We start from the raw sequence: 24,990 nt of genomic DNA on the forward strand, positions 1-24,990 counted from the left end.
TCTTTTTGTGATGGTAACTGAGAACTGGACTTATGTACAATGTTGAGATACTTTAAAGGAGTATTTCCACTTTCTGCTATTTCAAACCTCCTCCCCACCAACATATTGTACTTTCTACTCCACTACATGCATTTGATATCTTTACTTCAGGCTGTTTTAACTTGCAGATTGTTTGCTGCAATATGACTTTTTGGGTATTTTTGCATCACTGAAGAACATGTATTCAAATATGTTCATTCCTCTTCAGGAGGGATTTGACATTCACTGACATTTGAAGGAAAAACATACGTGCGTACATTGGTATCTAGCATATCGGATATCTGCAAAGAACGAACGTCATGGGTCCTCCAGGGTCTTCGATAGCAAATAAATTACGTTGGTAATGACTGAATTAAATGTGTAGCAGTGTTAAAAAATTGAAAATGGATTGATTAGGAGGAAATAGGTGATCATCATTAAGATGATTTTACACACTACAATTCAGAGGTTCTGAAACCAAAACATGAAGTAAGGCCCACACAAATTTCTCTCATATATATGAAAAACTCATCAGCTTCTGACTGTACAAATGTACAAACACACGAGGGACTGGGAACCAACTTTACAGAAGTAATGAAGTATGGATTTTTGTACATGTCCAGGTTGGGCAGAAGAACAAGTCCACAAAGGTTATTTGCTAGTGAAAGTTTTATTTCCACCATTTTACTTAGAAAAGATGTCTTACAATCTAACCTGAGAACAGTGAGGCTGCTACAGAGAGAAAAGGAGTCTTTTTTTCTTTCTTTTGCCATTTCGAAAAAGAAACGTGAGGAGAACAACAAAAAAAAAAGAATTAGCCACGAGTGACCTTTCATTTGCAAACATCCGTCTTCCAAAGCATTATTCATGTCTTCACATTCACATTTTCTGCTCTCCTCGCACTGAGGTGTTAGAAAAAAAAATAATAAAAAATCTGCTGCAAAAACATCTATCATTCAACTTTGGCTAGGAGCCTCGTTTGATAGATCAGACACTTGCACTATCAGGTTTGAATCTAGCAGTAGTAGCAGAACAGCGCTTCCAAAGCACAAGCTGTTAACTTGCACAGTCTGAGATATTAAAATGTGATTTTGCCAGGGGTCTGAGTGTTGGTTTTGCTTTGCTGGATCCTGAGCTGTTGACACAGGGAGAGGCAATCCTGCTCTAATAAGTGGCTCCGAAGCTTGATATCTCTGTTCACTCACATCGCCCAAAGGGGAACCAAAAAAAAAAAACACAAAAAAAAAATACATCATGCATATTCATTCACAAAATCATCAACAATGTTAATATTGGCTTCTGCTGTTTGTACAACCAATTACGGTTTACTTATTGTTCGCCTGAGTGGGTGGAGAAATATGCAGGATCATTTCTAAGTTTCCCCACTTTCCAACTATTCCTTCTTTTCATGGAGAACAAGTCTTGCTCAACTAAGAAGTGCAACACAGGATTTCGGTGTTCTCTTTTTCCATAGTTAGCATAGTCTTTCAGTACCGCTCTCCAGGGTGCCTTCCTCCCTTGTGCGTCGAGCTCCATTTGAAGTGTTGCAATACCGAAATAGAGCAAACAGCTAGAAAATGAAACGTGGGGATTATTCTTACACGGAGTGAGTCACCGGTAAATCACACATGAACGAGAGCTGAAAATAAAACACACAGTGCCTATAGATAGTTTGGCAAAAGTTGGAATTTGCACCGCTCTCCTCTCTCGTCCGCAACCCAGCGCGTCAGGTTTGTCAATAGTCTTCATGTTCCACACATGTACATTTTAGTTTGTGGTTAAATTGCATCTGAGCAGTTGATTCTTTCCACACTATTCTGTTGACTTTTGAGTCATTTTTCTGGTTAAGCAAATGCCCAACAATTCAAGTATACCACTTCTTTTTTTTTTTTCAAACCAATCTCCAAGATTGCACACGTCATGACAAAAAAGGACCGGCGGAAAGTTAATGAGTTATTGATTGTTTACTCCCCGAGATAATCTGCTTTAACATTCTGTAACATCTGTATTCAAACATGAGAAGTCATATTTATATAAATCAGCCCAGAAGCACAGGACAGCACAGCTCCTTGTTTGTCTTTGGGTCTAGGTAAGCTATGTGTGTCAAAAGATTTCAGTCTGTAGACTCATAATGCTGTGCATACTTTGATGTTTTCACACTTAAAATTCAGTCTGCTTCTCTGGGGTGCATGAGCTTCAATGTAACTGGTCTCCATCAAGGCTTCTGTCAGCAAGCGGACTAATAAATTAAAGCAGCTAAAAACAACATATTAATACAGAACTCAAAACCACAAACAGAATAAAAGCATCGACTAGGTCAAAATGAATAATCTGGGAGGAAAATAAACTGTCAGGGGACAAAACAAAATGACAAATATCATAGTCCATGAGTGAGGCTACATAAATACAAAACAAAGGAGGTGTTCAAAAGAACTTCTCTTTCACAGGTAGTGCGAGAAAAGCACTCTGATGGTGGTGAGTGGCCATCTTTTCTCCAAGCACATTTCTGCTGAGTTGTAACGGGTGGTTATCTCAATAGGATTGGAACAGTCAAGTACAGCCACAATTGGCCGGTGAAGGGATTGCGCCCTGGGAACCCAGGGGGAGGACGCATTCACTAAAATGAAAGTGATTCTTCACAAGTCCTTGTTTTTTTTTTCCCCACCCCATCAGCTGGATGTCTGGGTGGTGGTGCCCCTCCCTGTACATTTTGTCTCCGCTTCACTGCGGTGGCGTCTCTCCAACCATCTCGATGCCGTGCTGCTGGAGCTGCGCTCGCAGCAAAGCATTCTCATTCTTCAGCTCTTCAATCTTCAGAACAAAGAACAAAAAAAAAAAATCTCATTATCAACATCTTCATCCCTGTGACAGCTTAATATAGCTTTGAGTTTACTGACCAAACTTTCTCGTTTGAAGACTGAGACTGCTGTCTGTGTGTAATGTACACACAGGGCCATTCAATCCTGGGGATTAAAGAGTAGTATGTGCAGGCCTATTCAAAGACACCTCTGTCCACAACCGACTGGATTATCAAATCTTGAGGTATGTCATCTCTGCTACATTTCTCTTGGGTGACTCCCCAATTCCCTGACTCCCCACTGTGGGACCGAGGAAAGGATATTGAGCTATGAGCATCAGAATAAGAATACATTGCTGAGTGCTTGGGATCCAATGGGGAGATGTGGCGGCTTCAGAGCTGCAATACTTCACAATATTTTGGGTGCATTAGCATGCAGTTAGCTCTCACACAACCCCTGTGTATATTATTCCCACAGTCTCTCAAACAGTGATTTCAGGTAACACTTCTCATTATATGAGTGCAAACTCTTTTATCCTCTTTGTCAGGCTGTGATGATCAGCTCTACAGACTCTGGTCTCAGGGGGTTTGTTTTGGAGAACTGATGCGAACGGGGCAAGGTGGATTTCATGCTTCTCAGACTTGAGTGAAAGGATGTTGCAAAGCATTCCAAAGCAAACTGATCTATTCAATGCAGCGGCAATCTTCACAGACACATATGCAGCCCACGATGGCCGCCTTATTATACATAACTTTATTTATCTGCAACACACGGCCACCTCAGAGGAAGATTTTTACATTACCATTCATAGACTTTCTTTGCCCATTATTGAAGCACTGGGAACTTCACTTGAGGCTAACTGATATTCATACCTGCTGCCTGCACAGCTCATTGTCCACTTGTATCCTCTCCACTTCCTTCAGACTCTCCTGCAGCCGCTGGTTGCTTTGCCTCAGCTCTCGGATGTAGTCGCACGCTTTAGACAGGATGCCTCCTTTGCTCTGGAAGGACACGGAGTTGAATCGTGAGCATCTGAAACAGAAATTTCTGTAAAAAGTTAGTAGCAGTGCTGAAGCAAGTGAGACTGCTTACTGCTCCAGTCTTGGTGCTGTCCATACTGCAGTCTGGGATGATCTTGGAAAGAGTGACAATCCAGTTGTTGATCTTATCTCTCCGCCGCCTCTCAACTGATGGAATGTTTAAAAAGATAGATTAAAAAGATTATTCATATGATAAATATATAAATACCGCAAGCAGTTTCTGATTTGTTTTTCTTTTCACAAAGTGAGAGATCAGAGGTAATTTCAGTTTAAAGAAAACAGATTTTTATTTCCTAGATCTCCTCATTTCAGTGGTTGCACTTTAGGTACCAAACCCTGCCTGACTTTGACAGCTCAACAGCAGCCTCTAATGGCCAATCTTCAAACATCTATTCTTAATAGACTATTTTGACAGGGCTTGGTGATTTTCTTTCAACAGAAATGCTCCATCTAGGCACCACAGTGCATTGTGTTGCAGTGTCTGCTCAAATCAAAAGCCACAGTCATTGCTAATTACCCACCTTCATTATGTTGCGCTCTTCTTCTTTCATCTCTGGGTGTTCGCGGTCCGTCCATTTTCCTGCATACAGACAGGAAACAAACACTTTTCATACACTACAATATCGCCCGACACCGACTACCCAACAATCAGGCACAAAACCAAACCAGGCCCCCCAAAATTCACCTAATCCTGTGCCTATTAAAAACCATTCATCACCCTTATCATTAAAATTGAGTCTTTTGTAATCACAGACGTCGCCACTGCCGCTGTGTGATTTAAAAAAGGAGCCTCTGAAGTTGTGTAGAGCCTTTGGTAATAATGAAAGATGCACAGCCATATGAGGCTACACATGCAGTCCCTCGACGGCCTGAAGCTGGGCCGCTTTGACTGGAATACAGAGACCCGTCCAACCTTTGTATTCTTGGAGGCTGTCCTCTTCCCAGGTGTGGCCTGAAGCGAGCACTTCGCTTTATTATGCTGTAAAATTACAACACTGTAGAAAACCAGATGCTGTCTATTGGAGTCTGGGCGTACGCTAATGACACAACTGTGTCTTGTCTCTGTGTCTTCCCTGAGGTATTGTGTTAATTAAGTCCCTGAGACGTGACAGGGACACTTATCCAACCACCCACCACGACATGAACAGGCCAACAGTACGCTCACGTATTGTATAGGTGGCCAACTGAATTTCAAACAAGTTACGTCACACTAATGGAAAAGACAATTAACACATCACTTACCCTGTTTCAAATGAATCATAAACAACCAAATGAACCAAAAGACTAGTGCATTTTTGCTAAAGAAAGTCTTGTGAGAAGAATTTTTACCATTGTTTACTCGGTACAGCTTTGCATGAAGTTGATAACGTCCTGTAAGGTCACTCTTGTTTCTTGTCTGTCCCTCTACGACACATCTTCATTCTGCAGCAGTGAATTCGTGACCCATCAACACAACTCGACTGCTGATATCTCCGTTTGAGATAGTCAGCCAAACCAAACTGCAGTCTCTCTTGTATCTCAACGCATCTTAATGGGATTTCAGCTGTATAATGGATTCAGCCCAACAGTGCTCTTCGGCAGAGTGTAAAAAAAAAAAAAATAATAAAAAAAAATGGATGACTGTATGAATAACTAAATGTACAGGCCTACAGGAACGTCGATTTTCTTCCTCTTTCACAACTTAGAGGCACACCTCATCTAAGTGCTCCCGAGAGTTATTGTTGCCGGGGAGATCCAGAACATTAGCGGTACACAACCCCATTGCTGAAGTGCTTTATTCATATCATCTGAGGCATGAATGTAGAGGACGACTACGTTTGTACAAATCTAATATCGATTCTCGAAAGAGAAATGCATTTGTCACTCCTTCTTCCCTCCCCTATCATTAGGCTACAGTATTACACCAAGCCTGAGCCTGGACGAAAGCCAGGTTTTCATCCGAAGTAATTGCACATTTAAACGGAATTTCAGGAAAATCAAAAGAAAGTGCAAATGAATGTTTTACTTCAGTACAGTTATGAACTTATTTAGGATGGTTCAGAAGAAGCAGGTGGCACCATTTTTCAATTTGGAAAATCTTATATCATTGCAGACGAAGGCACAAGATAGCAGAATTTAAATAGTGCCCATCGCTCCTCAAACAGTGAAAAGCAATAATAAAAGAAAATTAAAAAATTAAACATTTTCACATTTCAAATTAAGTTTGAATTAACAATGTCATACTAGATGTTTTAATCTATTATTGAGCTCTAAAATATTCTGCATTCTTTACATACTGTATCTTTGTCACAACTGTCTAATAACCACATGAGAGATCACTGATCAAAAACGTGTGAATATCGGTCAATATTATCTGAAATTTTCATCTCCTTATAGCGATATCGCCCCCCAAAATAGTATCAGTCAGGTTTTAGCATTCAAGTGTGGAAGGTTACATGTAATCTGTGTGGAGCAATGACTTAACTCTATTAATCTGCCGTGGAAACTGAAAGAGCTGATCAGTCATGTGAAATAAATGTTTGATATGTCAGAACAAGCAATAACTTTCAGTCAATAAAGGCACAAATGATCTTGCTGTTTCCATCAACAATTTCTCATGCAAATGCAAAAATTTGCTGATGGACACCCTGCTAATGAGTCAGTTAAGTGTACGTTGAGATACAAATCACTGCAGTTTGAGCTTGATATTCTCTCAGCGACTGATACGGATAAAGATAAGACTCAGTGACCATTAAATGCCTGTGTGCAAATCATTTTGCGGTGAAGATACAGTGATAGTGACCACTCATTGCTTTGTCCCAATATTAATTCTAGTATATAAACGCTTTTCTGTTATCTCTCTAAGCTGACCTATCCAATAAAGCTATTTACAGATAAAATTATGTGAAGAGGCCTATTTTCTTTTTTGAAAAAATTAAAATCTCCCTGCAGAGGGATCCCCAAAGCCCCTACCAAATATATGCACCTACACCTTCGACAGACCTAGAAAAAACAATGAATTAGTTTGAAAGGTACATCATTCGAAACTAGGCTAAACTAGAAACAAAACTCAAAACAACTACGACAGATGACACGTTGAAAACGCTACTAAAATAAAAGTGTGGAGCAAGCCATTTGCTTCCAGATGGAGAACAATGACCTAATTTCCAAGTCCTGATGGAGAAATACATTTGCCACGAGCACGACTAACAACAATGGATCAGGGTCAGCACTGAAGAAATGCTACATCTGTGTCTCACACATCAAGAGCAGGGAGAATCACCAGGGACCTCTGAGAGGGGAGGGGAGGAGAGGAAAGCTGAGGTTTGTGTGCTTCTTCTCTCTCCCTGTGAGCTCATTTGATTAGTTCATTTGCTGTAAAAACAAAACAAAAAGGGGAGGGGGGAGAGTGTGGGAGAAATGTGGAAACTGTCCTCACCAGTTTAAACCTTCATGTTGCAGCAGCTCGTTTTCATCTCTGCGAATAGCAGATAGGGTGTTGAAGTTTTCATTCATTTCACTCACATGCCAATGATAATGTCACTGTTCATTAGCTGAAACTTAAATATAACTCTCAGGCTTGTGTCAAAAATCATACATTATTCATGGGAGGGGAAATAAATAGAAACACACAGATTGCAGATAGGCATCCTGAGAGATGAGAAAACAATTCACTTTCAAACACATGGAAATCCACAACAAAGCTTTTTCTTTACTTGTGACTGGAAAGCAGTGTGTTGTTACGTTGTGAATATCAAGCTAGATGAGAAACGGCACAGCTGCTGCCAAAATTAGGGCAGATGTAGAACTCCCCGTAATGCTGCCCACAACAAAGGAGCTTAAATCTTTAAGAAAAAGTTCTTGAAAATCACAGAAGCAGTCAACATCCTTGATGTTCATCCAAACATTATATAAAGCCAAGCTGACAAATGAAAGGAGGATGGTTAATACTAGTGTGGTGCTCACACCCGGGTTTGTGTGTTTTAAAAACCTTCATAATAAGAAAGAAAACTGAGCATATGTGCAGTGTTAGTAGTGGGTCCTGACAGTTTCACGAGTTAAAGGTTAAGTATAAGCCTGGTGCTAATTGGAGGAATATTCACTTGGGTCAGTGCTGACTCAATTTGGCAAGGGGTCACGTGTTTGTTCATTTTCGGTGAGCAAACAAGCGAAAAGCCAAGCTTTGACTTTTACCAAACAGGGAACAAACATAGTCATTGGTGTTTCCAACAAATAGACGTTTTATGGGCAGGTTGTTTCACAAAAGCTTGTAAGTGCAGTCGGTTGTTGATTGTGATGTCATTTATAACTAGGGCTGCACAGTATTGACACAAACAATATTGATAAAAACAATTTAAAAAATGGCATTTTGATATTTTGTTTTTCTGCACTTTATATTGCAGTACAGGGAAAAACATAATGATTCCAGAATGACGGGATTAACTTTGTAGGAGAGTACATTTTATCAAAAAAAAAAAATGCTTTGCTTGATAAATTGATCAAGAAACTTTGAGGCTCACAACCATGTATCCAAGAGCTATTAAATTGTACTAAATCATGCAATATTAGACAGATGTCTCTTTTAAACAAAAACTATGGGAGTTGCAGAATGATGTATTTGAGTCGATTTGCCTTAGTGATATGTAGCGATGGTAATGTTGAAACAATGTATTGTGCAGCCCTATTTGGTACCATGTCAGTTTTGATAGTTTTGATTGACTGTATCATTAACAAGGGGCCTCATCTATACAGTATACGGACCATGTGCAGTTGTGAAAACGTAACTGCAGACGAAAGAATCCAGAATGTAAGCTGCATTTTTGGGTGACTTCATTAAACACACTGCTGATGAAAAAGGAAGCCGAGGCAAGTCTGTGTGTGCACATTAAGACGGGCAATTAAATCAATGCTATTTCTGAAAACTTTTGAAGTGATTCTGAAGAAAGACTCGTGGCTCTCTTTCAGATAGAAGGTCGTGTAACCTGTAACTGGTTACATGACCTCATAGAAAACTGCATCTCTGAGCTCAAGTGTTTGGCACTCAAGTGAACCCTGATTCTGAGAATAAACTGGCTGGAATTCCTTTTTTTGAACAACTATCCATAGAGCCAAGCTGGTATCATGCAATTAAGATGACAACTCAAGTTTGTCTTTGCTCAGGTGAGCCTGCTGATTATCTTAATAACGGCAATCACCAGCATGTGGCTAACAGTTGGAGAGAGTCTGAGAGTAATCCCTTTTTGGTGCATGATTATAATGATGCATGTGGTGAATTTTAGAGATAAATAACATCAGAAGATTTTTGAGATGGAAAAAGCAGGCCAGTTAAGATGGGCTGAAACACATATCATCGCCATAAAATCGATTTAAAGCAAACTCAGCACAGAGATTAGAGGACTCCCTGGGCAGACTCGCAGCATGTGGTGAAAGTTAAAAACAACAACAACCATATTGGCACTTTATGTAACATAGACTGAGCCTCATGGTAGATTAAATAGGCTTTGAAGTTGTTTTTCTAGCCTTATCACCATATAACATCCAATTATTGATCAGCCTGATCGATTGAAAAAATAGGTGGGCCATATGAACAGGTTGTGCTGCTCTTTCTCTCTGCTCAACACCACATCCCTGCCCCATTTAACCACAATCCCACTCCCTCCACTTTCGCAGCCTCCTCCTGCATTAGCATTTAGATTCAGGTGAACTCGGCATGCTTTGTTCACTCAATATGTGTAGATGTTCATTTAAATGTTGTGTATCTCAGTCAGGGTTGGGTGAAAAGCAGCAAAAGCAGTCTGTGTCAGGCTCGTGTAGATTTGTTCTGGAGCATTGCGGGAGCAGATCTACACAGACAAACTCAAATGTGTGTTATTTAAATTGTTAAAGCTACTAGATATAGATCCATTTTCTCAGAGAACCGATAATCTCATTTTTTTTTATTTATTTGAAAATAAGTTTCCTAACCTGTAGTTTATGCTCCGCTGAGAGTAAGAAAGGCAAAGATGTAGTGAGCAGACATGGATGATTTAAAATTCCACAGCTCTAATAAGATTTGTTGCGTTAAAAACTTTTCCCCTCCTCTCAGAAACCTGGCAGAACATATTTTGCAAATTGCAATCATGTCGTCGTCTCCCGAAGCTGTAAAAAACATCTACACTGGCACCGACATGTTTAGATCTCTCGTCTACACTGCATGGTTCTACCCAGGTGCGGCAATTTGATAACATGAGTGCCACAACAGCGTGCTGTGCCTCTTCTTCGTGTTGATTGGCAGATCAGCAACTCTAAAAAAAGGTGCATGTTGTGTGTGTAGATGCTGCGCTGATTAAGTCAATGAAAGGAATTGCATTATTGGTTCTATCAGCTATACTTTCATTATAGTCAATTAACAGTTGATAATATTTATGCATTGTCAGCCAACGTTTGGTAAAAATTTGGTGAAAAGGCTTTGGTGAAAACGTCTTGATTGAAATTAATCAAATTAATTAATTGATGTGAATCAATCTGAACACTCAACATTAAAAATTCACTGGGGTCAATGCCACCCTTGAACTTTAGCTGAACAATTCACAACTAAAAACCACCGGATATCCTTTCTCAAGTGGCATTTACATGGAGGATAACAAGAATGTTGAAAAAGAACTGACCAGTCGGGAATTTGTTTTCAGAAAAATCTGTCTCATATCAATGCTGTGTCCTTTTCCCAACCAGCAACTGATAGAGCTGATACTCACGCAGGGTAGGGCTGTGTGCGCGGGGCGATGGTTCGCTGTGTGCCAGTCTGAATGACATCAGGGGGGGTCATCATCACATAAAACTGACCTGAGGGGCGCACAACAGTCATCAGTTAGCACTGAGGAAAAAGACTAAAGGGAAACATGAGCATGGAAGATTCTTGTTGCTCTAATGAAATATCTCACAACAAATAAGTGTGAGTGTTCACTGCAGAAAAAAAAATAAAAAGGAAACCCATCAAACCCCAAATCCTCACAGGCACACACACAAAACAATGTTTACACTGCAGGAAGCCCTCTCATGTACAATCAACGCAGACAGAAAACTGCCAAGCCTCCTTTTTTCCCCGAGCTCCAGAGACACCCACAACAAAACATAAAATATAAAATGGAGAGAAAAATGCACACACTCCACTTTAAGGCAAACTGTGCCTTTCAGCACCGCTACAAGGCCCCATCTTGTTCCTGTGGGCCTCCAACACAGTTTACTGCCATTTTCAATAAATCAGGCCAAAAATTAAAGGTCCCCTCACACAAAACCATCCCCAGTAACAACAGATAACAGAGCACGTTACTCCTTGACAGAGACATAACACACGAATGGATTTTCACGTCCAAACAGCATATAGTTTATTATTTTGTGATGTTTCGTTTATCAATCCAGTAACTTGGTATTTACTGTATCTGTTCCTTAAATTCCTAAGTTTTGCATCGAACAAATATCAAGACAGTGAACAAAAGAGTTTTGTAATGGAAAAACATCCATCATATTTCATATAACAATGATTACCAGACAACTGATTGTTAAGGCAGCAGCTATACATTCAAGAAATTGCTTAAAATTTGACTCCCACGTTTGAAAAATAAAGTAACAAGATATACGATACTGCAATCTCTTTCTCAGTTAAAAAGGTGACACCCTCTAGATTTACTGGCATATGAAATCCAAGTCTAAGTCAATTTGAACTGAATTGCTCCCTCTGACAAAGAGGCTAATTTTGGTGAATGACTATTGTTGAAAAGCAAAAACAATGATGCTCGCACACAAACAACACTTATATTTCACAGAATGGTCAAGCACTTCCCAGCCCTGGATCCATCCAGTCTTGTTGGATTGTGGTTTCCTTTGCCAGAGCCCCATGCTCTTATCCTCCACGATCCCTCACCTCATAGGAGATGACAGCTTGTAAAGCACTCTCTACCTACACCCTACAGTGCACTCCTCAGCCAGTATGTCATGCCTGCTTAAACTGCCCCAGGCTCACTGAGGATGAAGACAACAACCCACTTCCTCATGAACGGCCCTGGCATCAGCTGTTAGCCGAAACATTATGGTCCTCTTCTCCTTCTATGGCATCAGCAGAAGAAGAAGGGAGAGAAAAAAACAAAAAACAAGCCACAAACACAGCTGCTCTGTAGATTTATTCTGAAGCATCTAGAGTGTAACAGAAGTTATGAGGTGCCTCAATTGATGCTGCTCAATGGCCTTAAGGGCGTCTGACTTGTCTGGGTATTTGTCATGTGATACGAGTACAACACACAACACACAGTGAGAGAGAGAGACACAGACGTAGTTTGTGGATGTGCTGCATTAGCCTGACAAGTCTCAGTAATAACTGTGTCCTTACAGAGCCATTAAGGACATGTGGGAGCTCTTTTCTGAGTTTCAGAATAACGAATACTCACTGAGTACTCAGTACCGAGTTCCATCCACAGACTGCTTAACAACCATTCACACCTGGGCTCACCTAGCCCTAGCAACCCACATGAAGCCCGGTGGGATCAACGACCCACAAGTGGTCCTAATGACTCTGAAACTCAGAGCAGGTCAGCATTCTTCACGACTCTGTAAGGACACTCCCACTCAGAGTTTTAAAAGGCTGCAGATCCCCTCCAGTTAGTTAGAACTGAAGAAGCCTCTTGGATGAGAGGTGAATCAGCTTCAAGAAACTGACACACGTCCAGTTCCCTACGATTCAGCACTTAGAACTGAACTGTAACGTTCAGTTGTTAAAGATGTTCTGGGTTTTATGGACCAGGTTCATCTTGCTAAATCTTAAAAACGTTAGCTTTACAACAGGAAAGGCAGATGGTATATGAGTATCAAAATGCTTGAGTGCCGTGTGCAGGTACTTAAATGAAATTTGTGCAGCGTTACTGCCACAAACATATGACAAACAATGCTCAACAGCTTTTATAAGCCACATTTGTTTTGTGAACAGCTCTGCTTTCCCCTCTGCATGCATCATTCAGAGCCGCAATGAATGCAATATTCTGTCAATCAACTCAGAAAAAACTTTCTGGCTTATATGACAGTAAATTGAATATCTTCTGGATGGTTGCTCGGACAAACAGTCTAAAAATTTTAAGAACCAAGGAAATGATGAGGAACATAATCAGCAGATTAACAGATAATGAAAATAACCGTGCGCTGCAGGGATTTATGGCCATAAGCATTATCCTCAGATTTAAAATGTGACATCAGATGAGAAGTGGGTCTTAAGATGCAGGGACAGATCTCTGTTGGCTCTCATTTTCATGCCTGTGCAGAGCCCTCCTCAGGAACAGTGTGGCAGAAAGCACAGATACCAGCAGAAACACTGGGTGATGAATTACAAGTTCCTCCAGTAACCACTTGTCCACACTCTGTGCTTCCCTTCTAGAACCATCAGAGGACACCGATGATCCACTCCTAAAACTGCCAACGGAGCAGATGCTGGCTGTGGTTAACAGAGCCAGAGGGCTACACTCTGCTCTCCAGATCAACCCAGCATCCACCACCCTCTCTGACAGGCATATAGAGCCCACCAGCCTCCTCTGGATCACTACTGTGTAACCACAAGGACAGTTGGTACAGCCAGACGAGGACATATGGCAGTAAAGAGGAAGAGAAGCAGAGTGGGTGGACATGTGACATGAAACAAACAGTAAATATGATCAGCGTGACTGATTTCATTTTGGCCTTAGATAATATTTTACTTGTCTGTTCGAGGAGGCATATTTCATCCATGAAAACATGTTTTTGATGTTAAAATAAGATCTGCTGGATTTGTATGACAGAAAATGTTTAATTATTCAAAAGTGAGCAAAACGTTAGTCTACAAAAATGCTGAGGAGCTGTCCACCTGTATCACATCACCACCATTTCAATCACTGTCCCCGACATAAAGGGCAGCGTACTTTATCATCTACAGCACTTCTATGGTCCTACTTCCTTTTATGTCAGCCAAAACTGCAGGATCATGGTTCATTTATAACTACTGAGGAAAAACTCTGTTTTTCTCTCATTATACTACTCCTAAAGTTTCCTTGTTGTTTGTCGCTCAAAATAATGGCTAAATTAGCCCTGTAGCACTGTATTAAGTTCCAACCCAAATTAAGCGTGAGAGCTGACTCACCCCCTGCCTGTGTGAGTGTGGGATCCGTGGCGGCCTGCACAGACACAGTCCCGTCGCTCACCGCGGTTGCGGGGAAGTAAGCGAAGCGCGTCTCGCCTCCCACTGCCTCTCCTGCTGGGCTTCCTCCATTACTGAAAGGGTTTTGGATCACAGCCTGTGACGGATAGAAGGGACAGAGAAGAGGGTGAACAAGTAGCAACGGAGCAGTCACAGCAGGTGAAGGCACACCTCAGTCTCTGTCAGACTCGATACTGGTCTCCCCTCCAGACCCCAAAGTGAGACGCGGCGCTGTCTGACAGCTGGGATAAAGGGAGGTAAAAGAAGTAGGAGCGATCTTGTTAACAAAGGTAACAGAGAGGTCAGTCAAGCCATCACTATAGTGGAAATAAATATGTTTGGTCTTGTGTTCTTAGATCCACAATGATTGATAAAGAGAAGGAGAGTTCGGTACCTGAGCCACGGCCTGAGGAGCCCCAGTGAAGGCGGCTGTGGAGACGACACTCACTGCTCCTCCCCCGTCATCTCTCCCATCAAGGTGCTGGTCAGTCACCTGAACAACACGATACGTCACCTGAGAGGAGGAGAGACAAGCACAAGAAAAAGAGCTGAGCTTTAATGTAATTATTATGATCCCTGTGACAAGGAATCTGTGGCCAGATCAAGAACCTTACCCGACTTGTCGATTTGGTTATCATATCTGTTGCTTCAGTTCAGCCGAGCTCAGTATCTCACACTAAAGTCCTAATCTCAGCAAGCGCGTTGATCTCAATTCAGGCACATTCTGAAGCGCGAGCATATTGTGTGGGATGTAATATGCTTATGCTTCAGAATGTGCTTGATTCAATTTGAAAACAAGTCAAGAAAATGAGCTTGTTTATTCCAAGAATCAGTATTTGTATTCCTCTATCATGTGACTCTCCTCCTGACTGACATGTGACAGCAGCCCCATGCCAATCCCGGACCAGACTGGAATCACATGATCGCTCACACACTAGTCTGTTTGCGCCTAATGAGCCACATGGCTCGCTGACTTAACTCACTCCAGTTTAAATCATCCAAATGAGGATAAACCAACTTGACTCTCTACCCTTTTAAATGTATCTGCATCACTGTCCCAGTGTCTATCACTGACCACCACAGGTGTGAATACCACATCAGTAGATGGGAAGACCACACCACTCTCACCAGTCAATCATGGGACTAAAAAAATAAAACCACACATGCATAACTTAAGGCAATTTAGAGCCAGCTGTCCTCCTGACTTGTGTGTGGAATAGGGCAGAGAGCCAACACATCCAGAAAAATCACATGATAACATAAAAAGAAAACGCAGCCTTACCTTACTGTGAGGTGGCAGCAGTATGAAAAAGCCCCAATCACAAAGAGTACTCTGTGTGGTGTGAAATGTTGTTTACTGGCAATCATTATCTCCCACTGTCACGATGCTCCCAGCATGCAACCAAACCCTTTCAGCCACATTTATCAATACGTAATGTGAAGCTCTGTCGGCTGCTAATTACGTCTTCGCACAAACACCCCTTGGACGTTTGTTCAACCTGACATCTAAAGTAATTCTTGGCTGTTCTGCTTTCTCTTTTGAGTGCTGAACAGATATGCCATTAAGGGCACTTAGTGTCTGTCTGAAACAGAAAGTAACAAGAAAGAAGAAAAAAGAAAAACAACAATCATAAGTAGCATACGATTCCAGTGCCATCAGTGACTTACCTGACCACCTTCAGTGCGGAACTGATACTGTATGTTATGGTCACCGAACGCTGCAGCCTGCTGAACACTGGCTATTGTAACAGCTGTCTGCTCTTCTCCTGTTCCGTCTCAGGGGGGAAAGAGGACACAAAAGCCAGTTGTGAGGTTGGGAGGAAAAACATAACAGAGACAGATATCAAGCCCTGAGATCAGCTGAAGAGCTTGTTGTTACACATCTTATCTATGAGATGAAGCGTTTTGTGTTTTTAGTTAAAAGTTGCACTATGAATATTTGCGTAATAAATTTTAACCAGAGGAGAAATTTCTTTATTGGCTGATTTTTTTAATGCAAAAAAACCCCAAAAACTAAATAAACAAATAAAACAAATTTAATACTGTTTTACGTTGTTTATATGTGGCGGACCCTGCCACCTTTCTAGCTTCGAACACTGTTCCGGGGACCCTATTTTCATCTGAGAACAGCTTATCTATTCAGTTACAGGAGAAAAAAATCAGTGTGTACTATTACCTCATTTATACTGTGCATCTGAAAAATGTGAGTTTAAAATAAATTAATCTTCATCCAGCCCCTTTAAAACCAATCAAACTGTATCTATTTTATTTTCCAAACTACACGTAAGTGACAGCTTGGTTAATTAAGTCCTTACCTTCAGATGTCTGGACAACCTCTTCTTCTTGCTTTTCGTGGCTGCAAATCAGACGGCATAAATTAAAAACATACGCCAACAGCTAACATTCGTGTGTATTCGTGCTAAAATAAAATACAAGTTGTGACCCCAAACTTTCTCGCAACTGATGGCAAACTTGTGCAAGAAGCCAGTCAACCAACATAACAACATGAATGTTTAAAAAAAAAACAAAAAACAAACAACATCGCTACTGTCCTCAGATCACCTACAGCAGATGATAACACAACTGTCAGTGTTTAAAAGCTAGCTTAAGCTATCTTTAGCTGTTGTAGCTGTCATTATCTGATTATAATCATGTTCGTCTCGAATAGAAATAAGTATTCTCGGATACAACTAAGTTCGCAAGTACCTCCACCTCACTTGCTAACTTATCTGCAGTCTTTACACTAAATTCGTTTTAACAACCTCCTTTTTTTTGGGTCAGGCCTTGGCTGGCGTCGTAAACTAGCTCTCCGAAATAGCATGTTGTTGCTAGCGAGTGTCAGTTAGCCATTTTGGCCAACTGTCAGTTACCTTGCGTTGTCCAGACTCTGTTCAAGCATATCCATCAGTGTTTCAATAAAAAGTGATATTCGGTGTCGCAGACGGAGATGGAAGTGGTGATCACGGGAACAAACACTCGGGTCATGTGAGAGAGACAGCCCAGGACACGTGAGGTACAGCTCGGTGTCGGAGTTAAAATGGAGGCCGCTGTGAAACCGCTGCTGGGTGATCCGAGGTAACTCCGCTCCATCAGCTGCGCCGCTGAGGGATTTGCTGCACACGGGAGACCACGACTTTAAAGCGAGCTTCTGTACCGCCTGTGACCACAACACCGTGAAACATTACCAGCCGAATTCATGTCTGCCATGTTGGTCATCTTAAGAGAAAGTGTGAGGGGACAAACTCTCTCACAATAAATTAAAAATTTAAGGCGGAATGTGTGATAGTTTCTTGGTGTCCTGAGGCTGGCATGAATGATGCAGAAAGTATCTTTAAGAGGGGTTAAAGGTGGCTTCAGGGTCGGGCTCAGAATTGAAAAAAAAAAAACAAACAAAAAAACAATATAAGCCTAGCATATTAGCTATAACCAAAATAGACATGTAAAATGCAGAAGTTCATTTCGATGCTAAGGTCTTTCCTATTAGTTGTTTTACTTCTCGTTTCCCTTTTCTGTCAGTAGTGTTTCTCCACTATTTTCTAAGGTTATTTTTGAAAAGTAATGACGTTCAATAGTACTTTATCCAGTAAAGGCAAATCTCCCAGCAACACTTAAGCACTGTGTAGTTTATGAGAAGAAATTCAAGCTTAGAATTTTAATATTTATAATATGAATTAGGTAATAATATAAGCTCTGAATTTTTTATTTCCATAATAGAATAAACAAGCTGTTCTCAGAGCAAAATAAGGTCCCCAGAACACTGTGTGAAGCTAGAAAAGGTGGCAGGGTCCGCCACATATAAACAAAGTAAAACAGTATTCAACTGTGTTGTCCTTTAAGGCCACTGTGTTTATTAAGTCCTGAAAATTAAGATAGTTATTTTCATTACGTTTTTTTAGGCATTAAAAAATCAAAGCCAATGAAGATTTTTCCATCTGTTTACAATTTATTCCCCAAAACTACATAGTGCACCATTAAATGCTAACAGAGCCATGTTCAAGACTTATCGCAGGACTATTTAGAGACTGGATAAGTTTTAGCTGAATGTACCAAGTAATTTTTGATCTTTCAGATGAATGTTTCTCTACTTCCCAAATTTGAAATTAGATTATGGTAACTGGAAGAAAACTATCTGGGCATGTATTGCATTACAAAACGACAAAGGCCTCTGGTCCAGTGTGACAGTTTTAGGTTTATATGGCTACATATGTGAAAAAGGCAACTTTCAGATCATCCCAATATCATCCCAAGATCATTCAATATACAAAAACAGTCAAGAAAATGAAAAACAATGAAGTAATCAGGCACAATGTGTAAACAAATGATGTGGAGAGAAAAAGAAAAGGAAATAATAACTTTAAAATAAATGCGTTTCAACCCAAAAACATTAAAATTAATATAATAAACATTAAAACTGAATGTATTATGACTGATCATATGCAGCTTTACTCTTCAGCAATACATGTTCCTTGTATTTGTAGGACAGATATGATTAAGAATTCAATCGTAAAGTCATAAACTGCGATCATATGTTTTCAAGCATGCTTTGACAGATGTCAATTGCGGCTCAAATGACTCGACCCTCATTACATCATTCTCCTGTCTGGCGTGAACTTTACCCCACAAAAAGCGGAACGTTTCTTCGCCGGCCTTTGTTTACGACTCAGATGATGGCAGCACCACATTATTTCAGGTGATTTGCTGCAATTCCCTCAGTTTGCGCAATTTTAATTCTGGATATCGACTGTGTGCTCTCATATAGAGTTAAGACGCATTCTAAAAAATCCTAAATAAGTTTTATTTTTGTCATTTACTCAGTGAAGAAGCCACGGCGCCGACTACATTCCGCTGAATCTAACAACGGCTTCAAGCACGTCTCAGCCAATCACTGTAGAGAGCGTTCCCTGATATCAGCCTCTAATTGGCTGGAATGGTAGGCGGCCCCCTTAGCCCCCTCCCCCGGAATCACCCTAAAATAAGTCCGACCTCTCCTCCTTGGGTGAAGGTTCATTGCGGTGACTCTTGAGTTAGCTGTCTACTACTGTGTATTTAACCGTTTAAGCTACAATGTCTGGCCGTGTTCTCGTTGGAGTTAAGCGTGTCATTGACTACGCAGTGAAGGTAAAGTCCTTCTAATGTTTCAGTGGGCTTATTAACGTGTTTTTAAATATTTTATCCTGTCTTCGCTCACTTGACTTTCTAGGTTCTGCTAGCTAGCGTTAGCCTGCTGTTGACGCCAGCTGGCTGTGGCACAGGAGCGAATGAACACCTACAAACTGTTGATATAGTTTACAGATTTGTCAAGCTAAACCTATGTGGACACTTCATACTATGCAGTTTTATGAATAATTAAGATTATGCTTTGCAACGCCTCAATGTGCAATGTTACCTTAAGTGCCCTCTGGCTGATGTTTTCAAGTTGTGTAACCTTATATCTTGCATGTCCTTGTTGCTATCAAAGGGTCTTTTCCTCATTTAAAACTTGTCTGTCAGACGCAATTATTACCTTTCTGTTGCACAACATGATAATCAGCTGCTTCGTGTAACAGCAAGAACACTCCTGCTTCAGCTGCCTCCAGCAGGATCTCACTGCTGACTTATCTCTAGCTTTTCTCTCCTGCAAACACTAGCAGAGAGATGATCAAAACATGTTGATAAAAAGCCTTGCCTTTATGTGGTTTGAAATTATATAGGTTTTTCAGATTTTTTTTCAACTTCAGCCTTCTGTCTCTGTTTGGCTATTCATTGGGATGCTGACTGATATTCTAAGTGTTTTGTTTTACATACTGATCACACTCAATTATTGCAAGAATACGTATTTTAAACCAGGTGTTCTGCGTTATCAGCCCTTGTTGATTATTGGACCAATATTCAGAGTTTTCTGATCACTGATATTAGTGATTTTTCTGTCAGATTGCTGATAAAATAAACACATTTCAAAATAGGCTGCGTTGGCTCTGATGCAACATCCTCTTACACAGTAACCCACCTACAACAAATTATGATTGGTAAAATGTCACAATTAATAGACACTGAATAATCTGAATGTGCAAGGTATCTAGTTACTTTGCGGCTTTCAGTCTTCTTGATTTGCAATAACTAATATTGTTATTGGCCCCACACAACCCCAGTAGACGGATCGTTTTCTGTGTTCTGTATGACAACAGTTAGGGAAAATCTTCTTCTTTTACAACGCAACAGTTCCCAATGTGCTTAAAGATGTTTTTTACAGTTTAATATGGATGCAGTTGACTTCTCTGGCACTGAGATCTGACCTTAACCACATCAAATGCCTTTGGTATGAATATAAATCTGAGCTGTATCCCGGGCCTTATCTGCAACACCAGAGCCAGTGCCAGACCTCACTGGTGTTCTTGTGACTCTTGTGAATGGGTCACATCCCTCCAGCCATATTCCAGAATCTTTCGGAATTAAATATCCACATACTCTGTCAGATACTTCTGATCATGTAGTGTATCAGTGCTCCTTTAACACCAGACCTTGTGTCCACCCTCAGGGGAAGTTCCGCTCTATCATTTTCCACTAGTAAAACATGGCAGAGCAATAAAAGTGGAGACGCAAATCATCCAAAAGTGAAGACATATTTGCCAGCAACAGGGCTCGTGTTTTAACATGCATCACTAACTTTTTCACCTTTAGACACTTGGCCGGCTCACTTTCTGACAGTTTGCCCCCAAATCCAGGCTGTCCGGATTGTCTGTCACCTGGCACCCCTGTAATGACTCTGTCCTGCTGTCTTCTTCTTTCTCAGATTCGTGTGAAGCCAGACAACAGCAGCGTGGTGACGGATGGCGTCAAGCACTCAATGAACCCCTTCTGTGAGATCGCTGTGGAGGAGGCGGTCAAGCTGAAGGAGAAGAAGCTTATTAAGGAGGTGGTGGCTGTCAGCTGCGGGCCACAGCAATCACAGGTGGGTGGGATCGAGCCAGGCTTCCCAGCCCTTATTAGCAATTGTCTGGAGAAAGACAGTGTGGTGTGGCAGGTGGTCTACATTTAGTGGGGTTCGATATAATCAGTCTGTTAGCTTTGTGTCTGTCTCTTGTTCTAGAGAAATCCTGCTGTTATTAAATTGTAACGAATTCCATGCATGTAAACTGAGAATAGTTGCATCAACTAGTGACATATAACAAGGATTTCAGTTCAGAATTTTAATTAAGAATCCTCCATACCTCCAATCAGGTTAGCCGATATGAGATGGACGTGTGACACACTGATGTATTAATAGAGTAGTTATTGTAACATTTATTAAAATCTTTTTTGGCTTGTAGCACATTATAATTGAAGAGCAGCACCACCCAATATCTCTACTTCCTCCACTTTTGAGCCATGTTTCCCCCTCACTCAGGAGACCATCCGTACTGCCCTTGCCATGGGAGCAGACCGCGGCATTCATGTGGAAGTGACGGGGAAAGACTATGAAACCCTGGGCCCCCTGCAGGTCTCCAAGATCATGGCTGCTTTGGCCAAGAAGGAGGATGCTCAACTGGTCATCCTTGGCAAACAGGTAAATATGAATTAATGAATTTCACTCTATAGCTTAATTTATAATCAGATCGAACTTCCAGCTCTCATGTGATGTTTTCTTCATTGACTGACTTTTGTTGCTTTCACAGGCCATCGATGATGACTGCAATCAGACAGGCCAGATGACAGCAGCCTTACTGGACTGGCCTCAGGTAAGATCTAATTTAGATGCAGTTTTTTCTGAACAGGGTCAAGCTAACATTGCTAAAAATATTCAGACTGTCACAAGTTGATTACTACAGGTTCTATTTTTTCTGCTTGTCTTTCCAAGATTCAAGTGTGACACAGCAGTGCTGGTATCAGGCTATGCCCCTGTCCTGACTGTCTTATCAAAGTTAGCAGAGACTAGTTTCAGTCAGTATTAGCTACAGTGATCCTGCACAGATCAGAAACAGCAGGTCAAAGGCTGCTTGGACAGTTGAGGTGAACTTCCTTTGGCTGGCCAGTAGATGGAGCACTTTATTGTGTTATCCCACAGTGTAAGAGCTCAGAAGGGTTAGAAATGGTCAAGTTGGAAGATGTTTCCCTGTTTTCCAGATGGACTGTTTTGACATCTAATTGTATCTTTATATTGCAGGGTACTTTTGCATCAGAGGTGTCACTGGATGGAGACATGGTTAAAGTGGTGAGAGAGATCGATGGGGGGCTGGAAACTATTAAGATCAAAACACCTGCAGTGGTTACCGCAGACCTTCGACTCAACACCCCCCGATACGCCACCCTGCCTAATATCATGGTATGTAGAAAGGAAGAAGTCATGAAATGGTCTTGTTTTACATTTTGTTGCCAGAAAATTAAACTGCAATAAGGTCATAGATTAGTAAACACTGTATAAACAAACTTCTGACTTTATACAGCATTCAGTTTTCATAATTGTTGGCTTGACAGGTATTAAATATGTCGTTTTGTTTTTCTTCCTTCAGAAAGCCAAGAAGAAGAAGATCGCTAACGTGAAGCCTGCAGATTTAGGCGTGGACCTCACATCACGGTTGGAGGTGTTGAGAGTGGATGAGCCCCCACAGAGACAGGCGGGGGTGAAGGTGGAGACGGTGGACGACCTGGTGGGAAAACTGAAGGAGGCAGGGACGGTGTAGAGGTTTTAGGAGCGAAGGGAGGGAAGCACAGACCTTAGCAGAAGGGTGAGTATCACCAGTGCTAAAGCTAATATTTATTTTATTTAACAATTAATCTGCAATTGATTAATCAATTAATAGTTTATGTGAGCCACAGTGATGTCCTTGTATTCCTTGTTTTGTCCAACAAACTCAGTTATTCAAGTTACATAAAAACTGAAAAAAGTAGCAACCTATAAAACCTATAAATTCTACCAATTTCACCAATCAAATCAGTTTTACGATGGTTTGATTTGAAAAGTCACTGAAACAATTAATTCATTATCCAGATAGCAAGTGATTTTCTTACCATTATCAATGCAGCTCAAATTAATTCCATTACTGAAAATGTTTGTGGAAAAAACCTTTTAAACTAAGTCTTCATCATTATTATTGCAGTGAATTATTCATGAACATTTTGCAGGAAATACTAAAAAAATCACTATTCTCTGTAAACCTATATCCGCCTCTTAATTAATGAGACTATAAGAAGATAGGTTTCAAGTTTCTGTATGCATGTAATAAATGTACGTCTTGTGATAAATGATAGAATTGTTTGCTTTGAATATCAATGTTACGTCCTCTATATTGTAGAAATACTAATTAATTGCTTTGCCAAAGAGTATTAAGTGTCTTGTGGCAAGGGGAAGCAAAACTAATTAAAAGATTTTAATTGCGACTCTTGTCTTGAATCACATATCTTGGCTCTCTTCTGTCCTTGCAGGACTACTGAATAACTCGACTGTATTACCTGAGCACACCCGGAGGACGAGCTTACGTATCGGTCTAATCCCTCTGTTCGAGACTGTGACTCCTGAGGATATGCAGGGAGGTACCGACAGGAGGGGAGGAGTACTGAGAAACACCGTCCTGCAGCAGACCCAGACAACCCCGAAAAGGATCATCTCATCTTTTATGTGCATTTTAGCTTACACTGCTGGATCATCTGCATCACAGGCTTCTACTGGAGCCTTAGACAAGCAGAATTTATGCAATAATTCAAACCCAGAACCTTCCTGTCATTCACGCAGCTCTTTGTAAGACACTGTTCAATGCAGTTTACCAACAGCAGCTTGGCTCAACTCTTTAATCTTGTACATCTGTGGTCACACATGTTAAGAGGTGCAGTTTTTGTAAATGATATATGTAAATATGGACCCAGACATGTTGAGATGATTGTGTCCTTCAAGATTATTGTCAAGTCTACAGGTAATTTGTATAGTTTGTGTAAGTGTATAACTGGGTTTCAGGGAGGGTGTCTCTCAGTATGAGCAGGAGGAGATGATCAGAAAACTGAATTTTACCGTAAGCGCCTCAATTCTCTGTTGATTGTACAGAAGCATTACCATGACAATAAAGCAGACAGTCTTTTTCATATCTAAACACACCTGTGACTGTTCTTTTGGTTTGACCTTACAATAAACATCTCCCTCATGTAGTCTGCCAGTAATAATACAGGTAATAGATAAATGCTGCTGTTCCTGTGACTGTGAGAACTATGATGATTGGAATCTGGCAGAAGAGAAGTCACCTTTTCAAGACCAAAACACGGTGTTATTTAGAGCTATTATGAGATTACTAGTCACTACTAGAACTGTTTCATAATTGATGAATCATTTTGAATACATTTTTCAGGAAGCAAAGTCAACATTCTCAGATTCCAGCTTCTTAAATGTAAATATTTTCTGTTTCTTTACTCCTCTGTGACTGTAGACTAAATGTCTTTGGGTCCTGAACGAATCAAGACATTTAAAGATGTCATCTTAACATTTTCATACATTTTTTTTGGTTTTTAATCAAGAAAATGATTGCCTATGAAAATAATCAAAATGTATGCTGTGGATTAGATATTTTTAACTAAATGCCTTAATTTAGATATTACAAAATATATAAAACAATGAGATTTTTTTTTTTTAGAAATAATCATCACTAATGTTGACATATTGAGTAAGTGGGTAAAGGCAAGTATTAGAACAAGTAGAACAGTCTGGTAAGTTCAGAATATGACATCCATTTACTGTAATGCAGCCTTTAAAAAACAGGAAGTCAGAACAGTTGATATGCCTGACACCACAATATCCAAAATTTAAGACGATATTTAGTCTCATGTCATGATAACGACAGCAGATATTGATAGATACATGTTCAGAAGTGTTTATGGATGTATGAACTGTAACTTGAGTGCATAAGAGAACACATGCAGGTCATTTAATATGATGAGGGTGAGTAAACTTTCTCATATTACTGTTTGTCAAGTTGACTGTTCTGGTAAGAGCCCACAGTCCAGCGCAGACATTCCACAATACAAAACT

General features: G+C 40.6%; 2 protein-coding genes across 5 annotated transcripts; one reads left to right on the plus strand and one right to left on the minus strand.

Moving 5' to 3' along the window:
* Positions 1-669: 669 nt before the first annotated feature.
* On the minus strand, positions 670-17,356 carry LOC119005754 (upstream stimulatory factor 2). 4 transcript variants are annotated; one of them, XM_037073647.1, is made up of 11 exons: positions 16,895-17,356; positions 16,340-16,380; positions 15,693-15,799; positions 14,419-14,538; positions 13,968-14,121; positions 10,570-10,657; positions 7,275-7,313; positions 4,378-4,436; positions 3,909-4,003; positions 3,689-3,817; positions 670-2,829 (listed from the first exon to the last, which is right to left on the minus strand). In XM_037073647.1, exons 1-11 carry the CDS (start codon positions 16,927-16,929, stop codon positions 2,740-2,742), a joined length of 957 nt encoding a protein of 318 aa, XP_036929542.1. In that variant the 5' UTR covers positions 16,930-17,356; the 3' UTR covers positions 670-2,739. The 4 variants fall into 4 exon arrangements, with proteins under 4 accessions (XP_036929542.1, XP_036929541.1, XP_036929544.1 ...); XM_037073646.1 differs by lacking the exon at positions 16,895-17,356 and adding an exon at positions 16,787-16,877; XM_037073649.1 differs by lacking the exon at positions 7,275-7,313 and having other exon boundaries at positions 16,895-17,352.
* Positions 17,357-18,985: 1,629 nt separating this feature from the next.
* Positions 18,986-24,065, plus strand: etfb (electron transfer flavoprotein subunit beta). Its single transcript, XM_037073651.1, has 7 exons — positions 18,986-19,142; positions 20,794-20,952; positions 21,388-21,546; positions 21,656-21,718; positions 22,144-22,302; positions 22,490-22,705; positions 23,403-24,065. The coding sequence occupies exons 1-6, from the start codon at positions 19,089-19,091 to the stop codon at positions 22,658-22,660; spliced, it is 765 nt and encodes a 254-aa protein (XP_036929546.1). The 5' UTR covers positions 18,986-19,088; the 3' UTR covers positions 22,661-22,705; positions 23,403-24,065.
* Positions 24,066-24,990: the final 925 nt, after the last annotated feature.

The sequence above is a fragment of the Acanthopagrus latus genome, chromosome 17, assembly GCF_904848185.1.
Source record: "Acanthopagrus latus isolate v.2019 chromosome 17, fAcaLat1.1, whole genome shotgun sequence".
Classification (NCBI taxonomy): Eukaryota; Metazoa; Chordata; class Actinopteri; order Spariformes; family Sparidae; genus Acanthopagrus; species Acanthopagrus latus.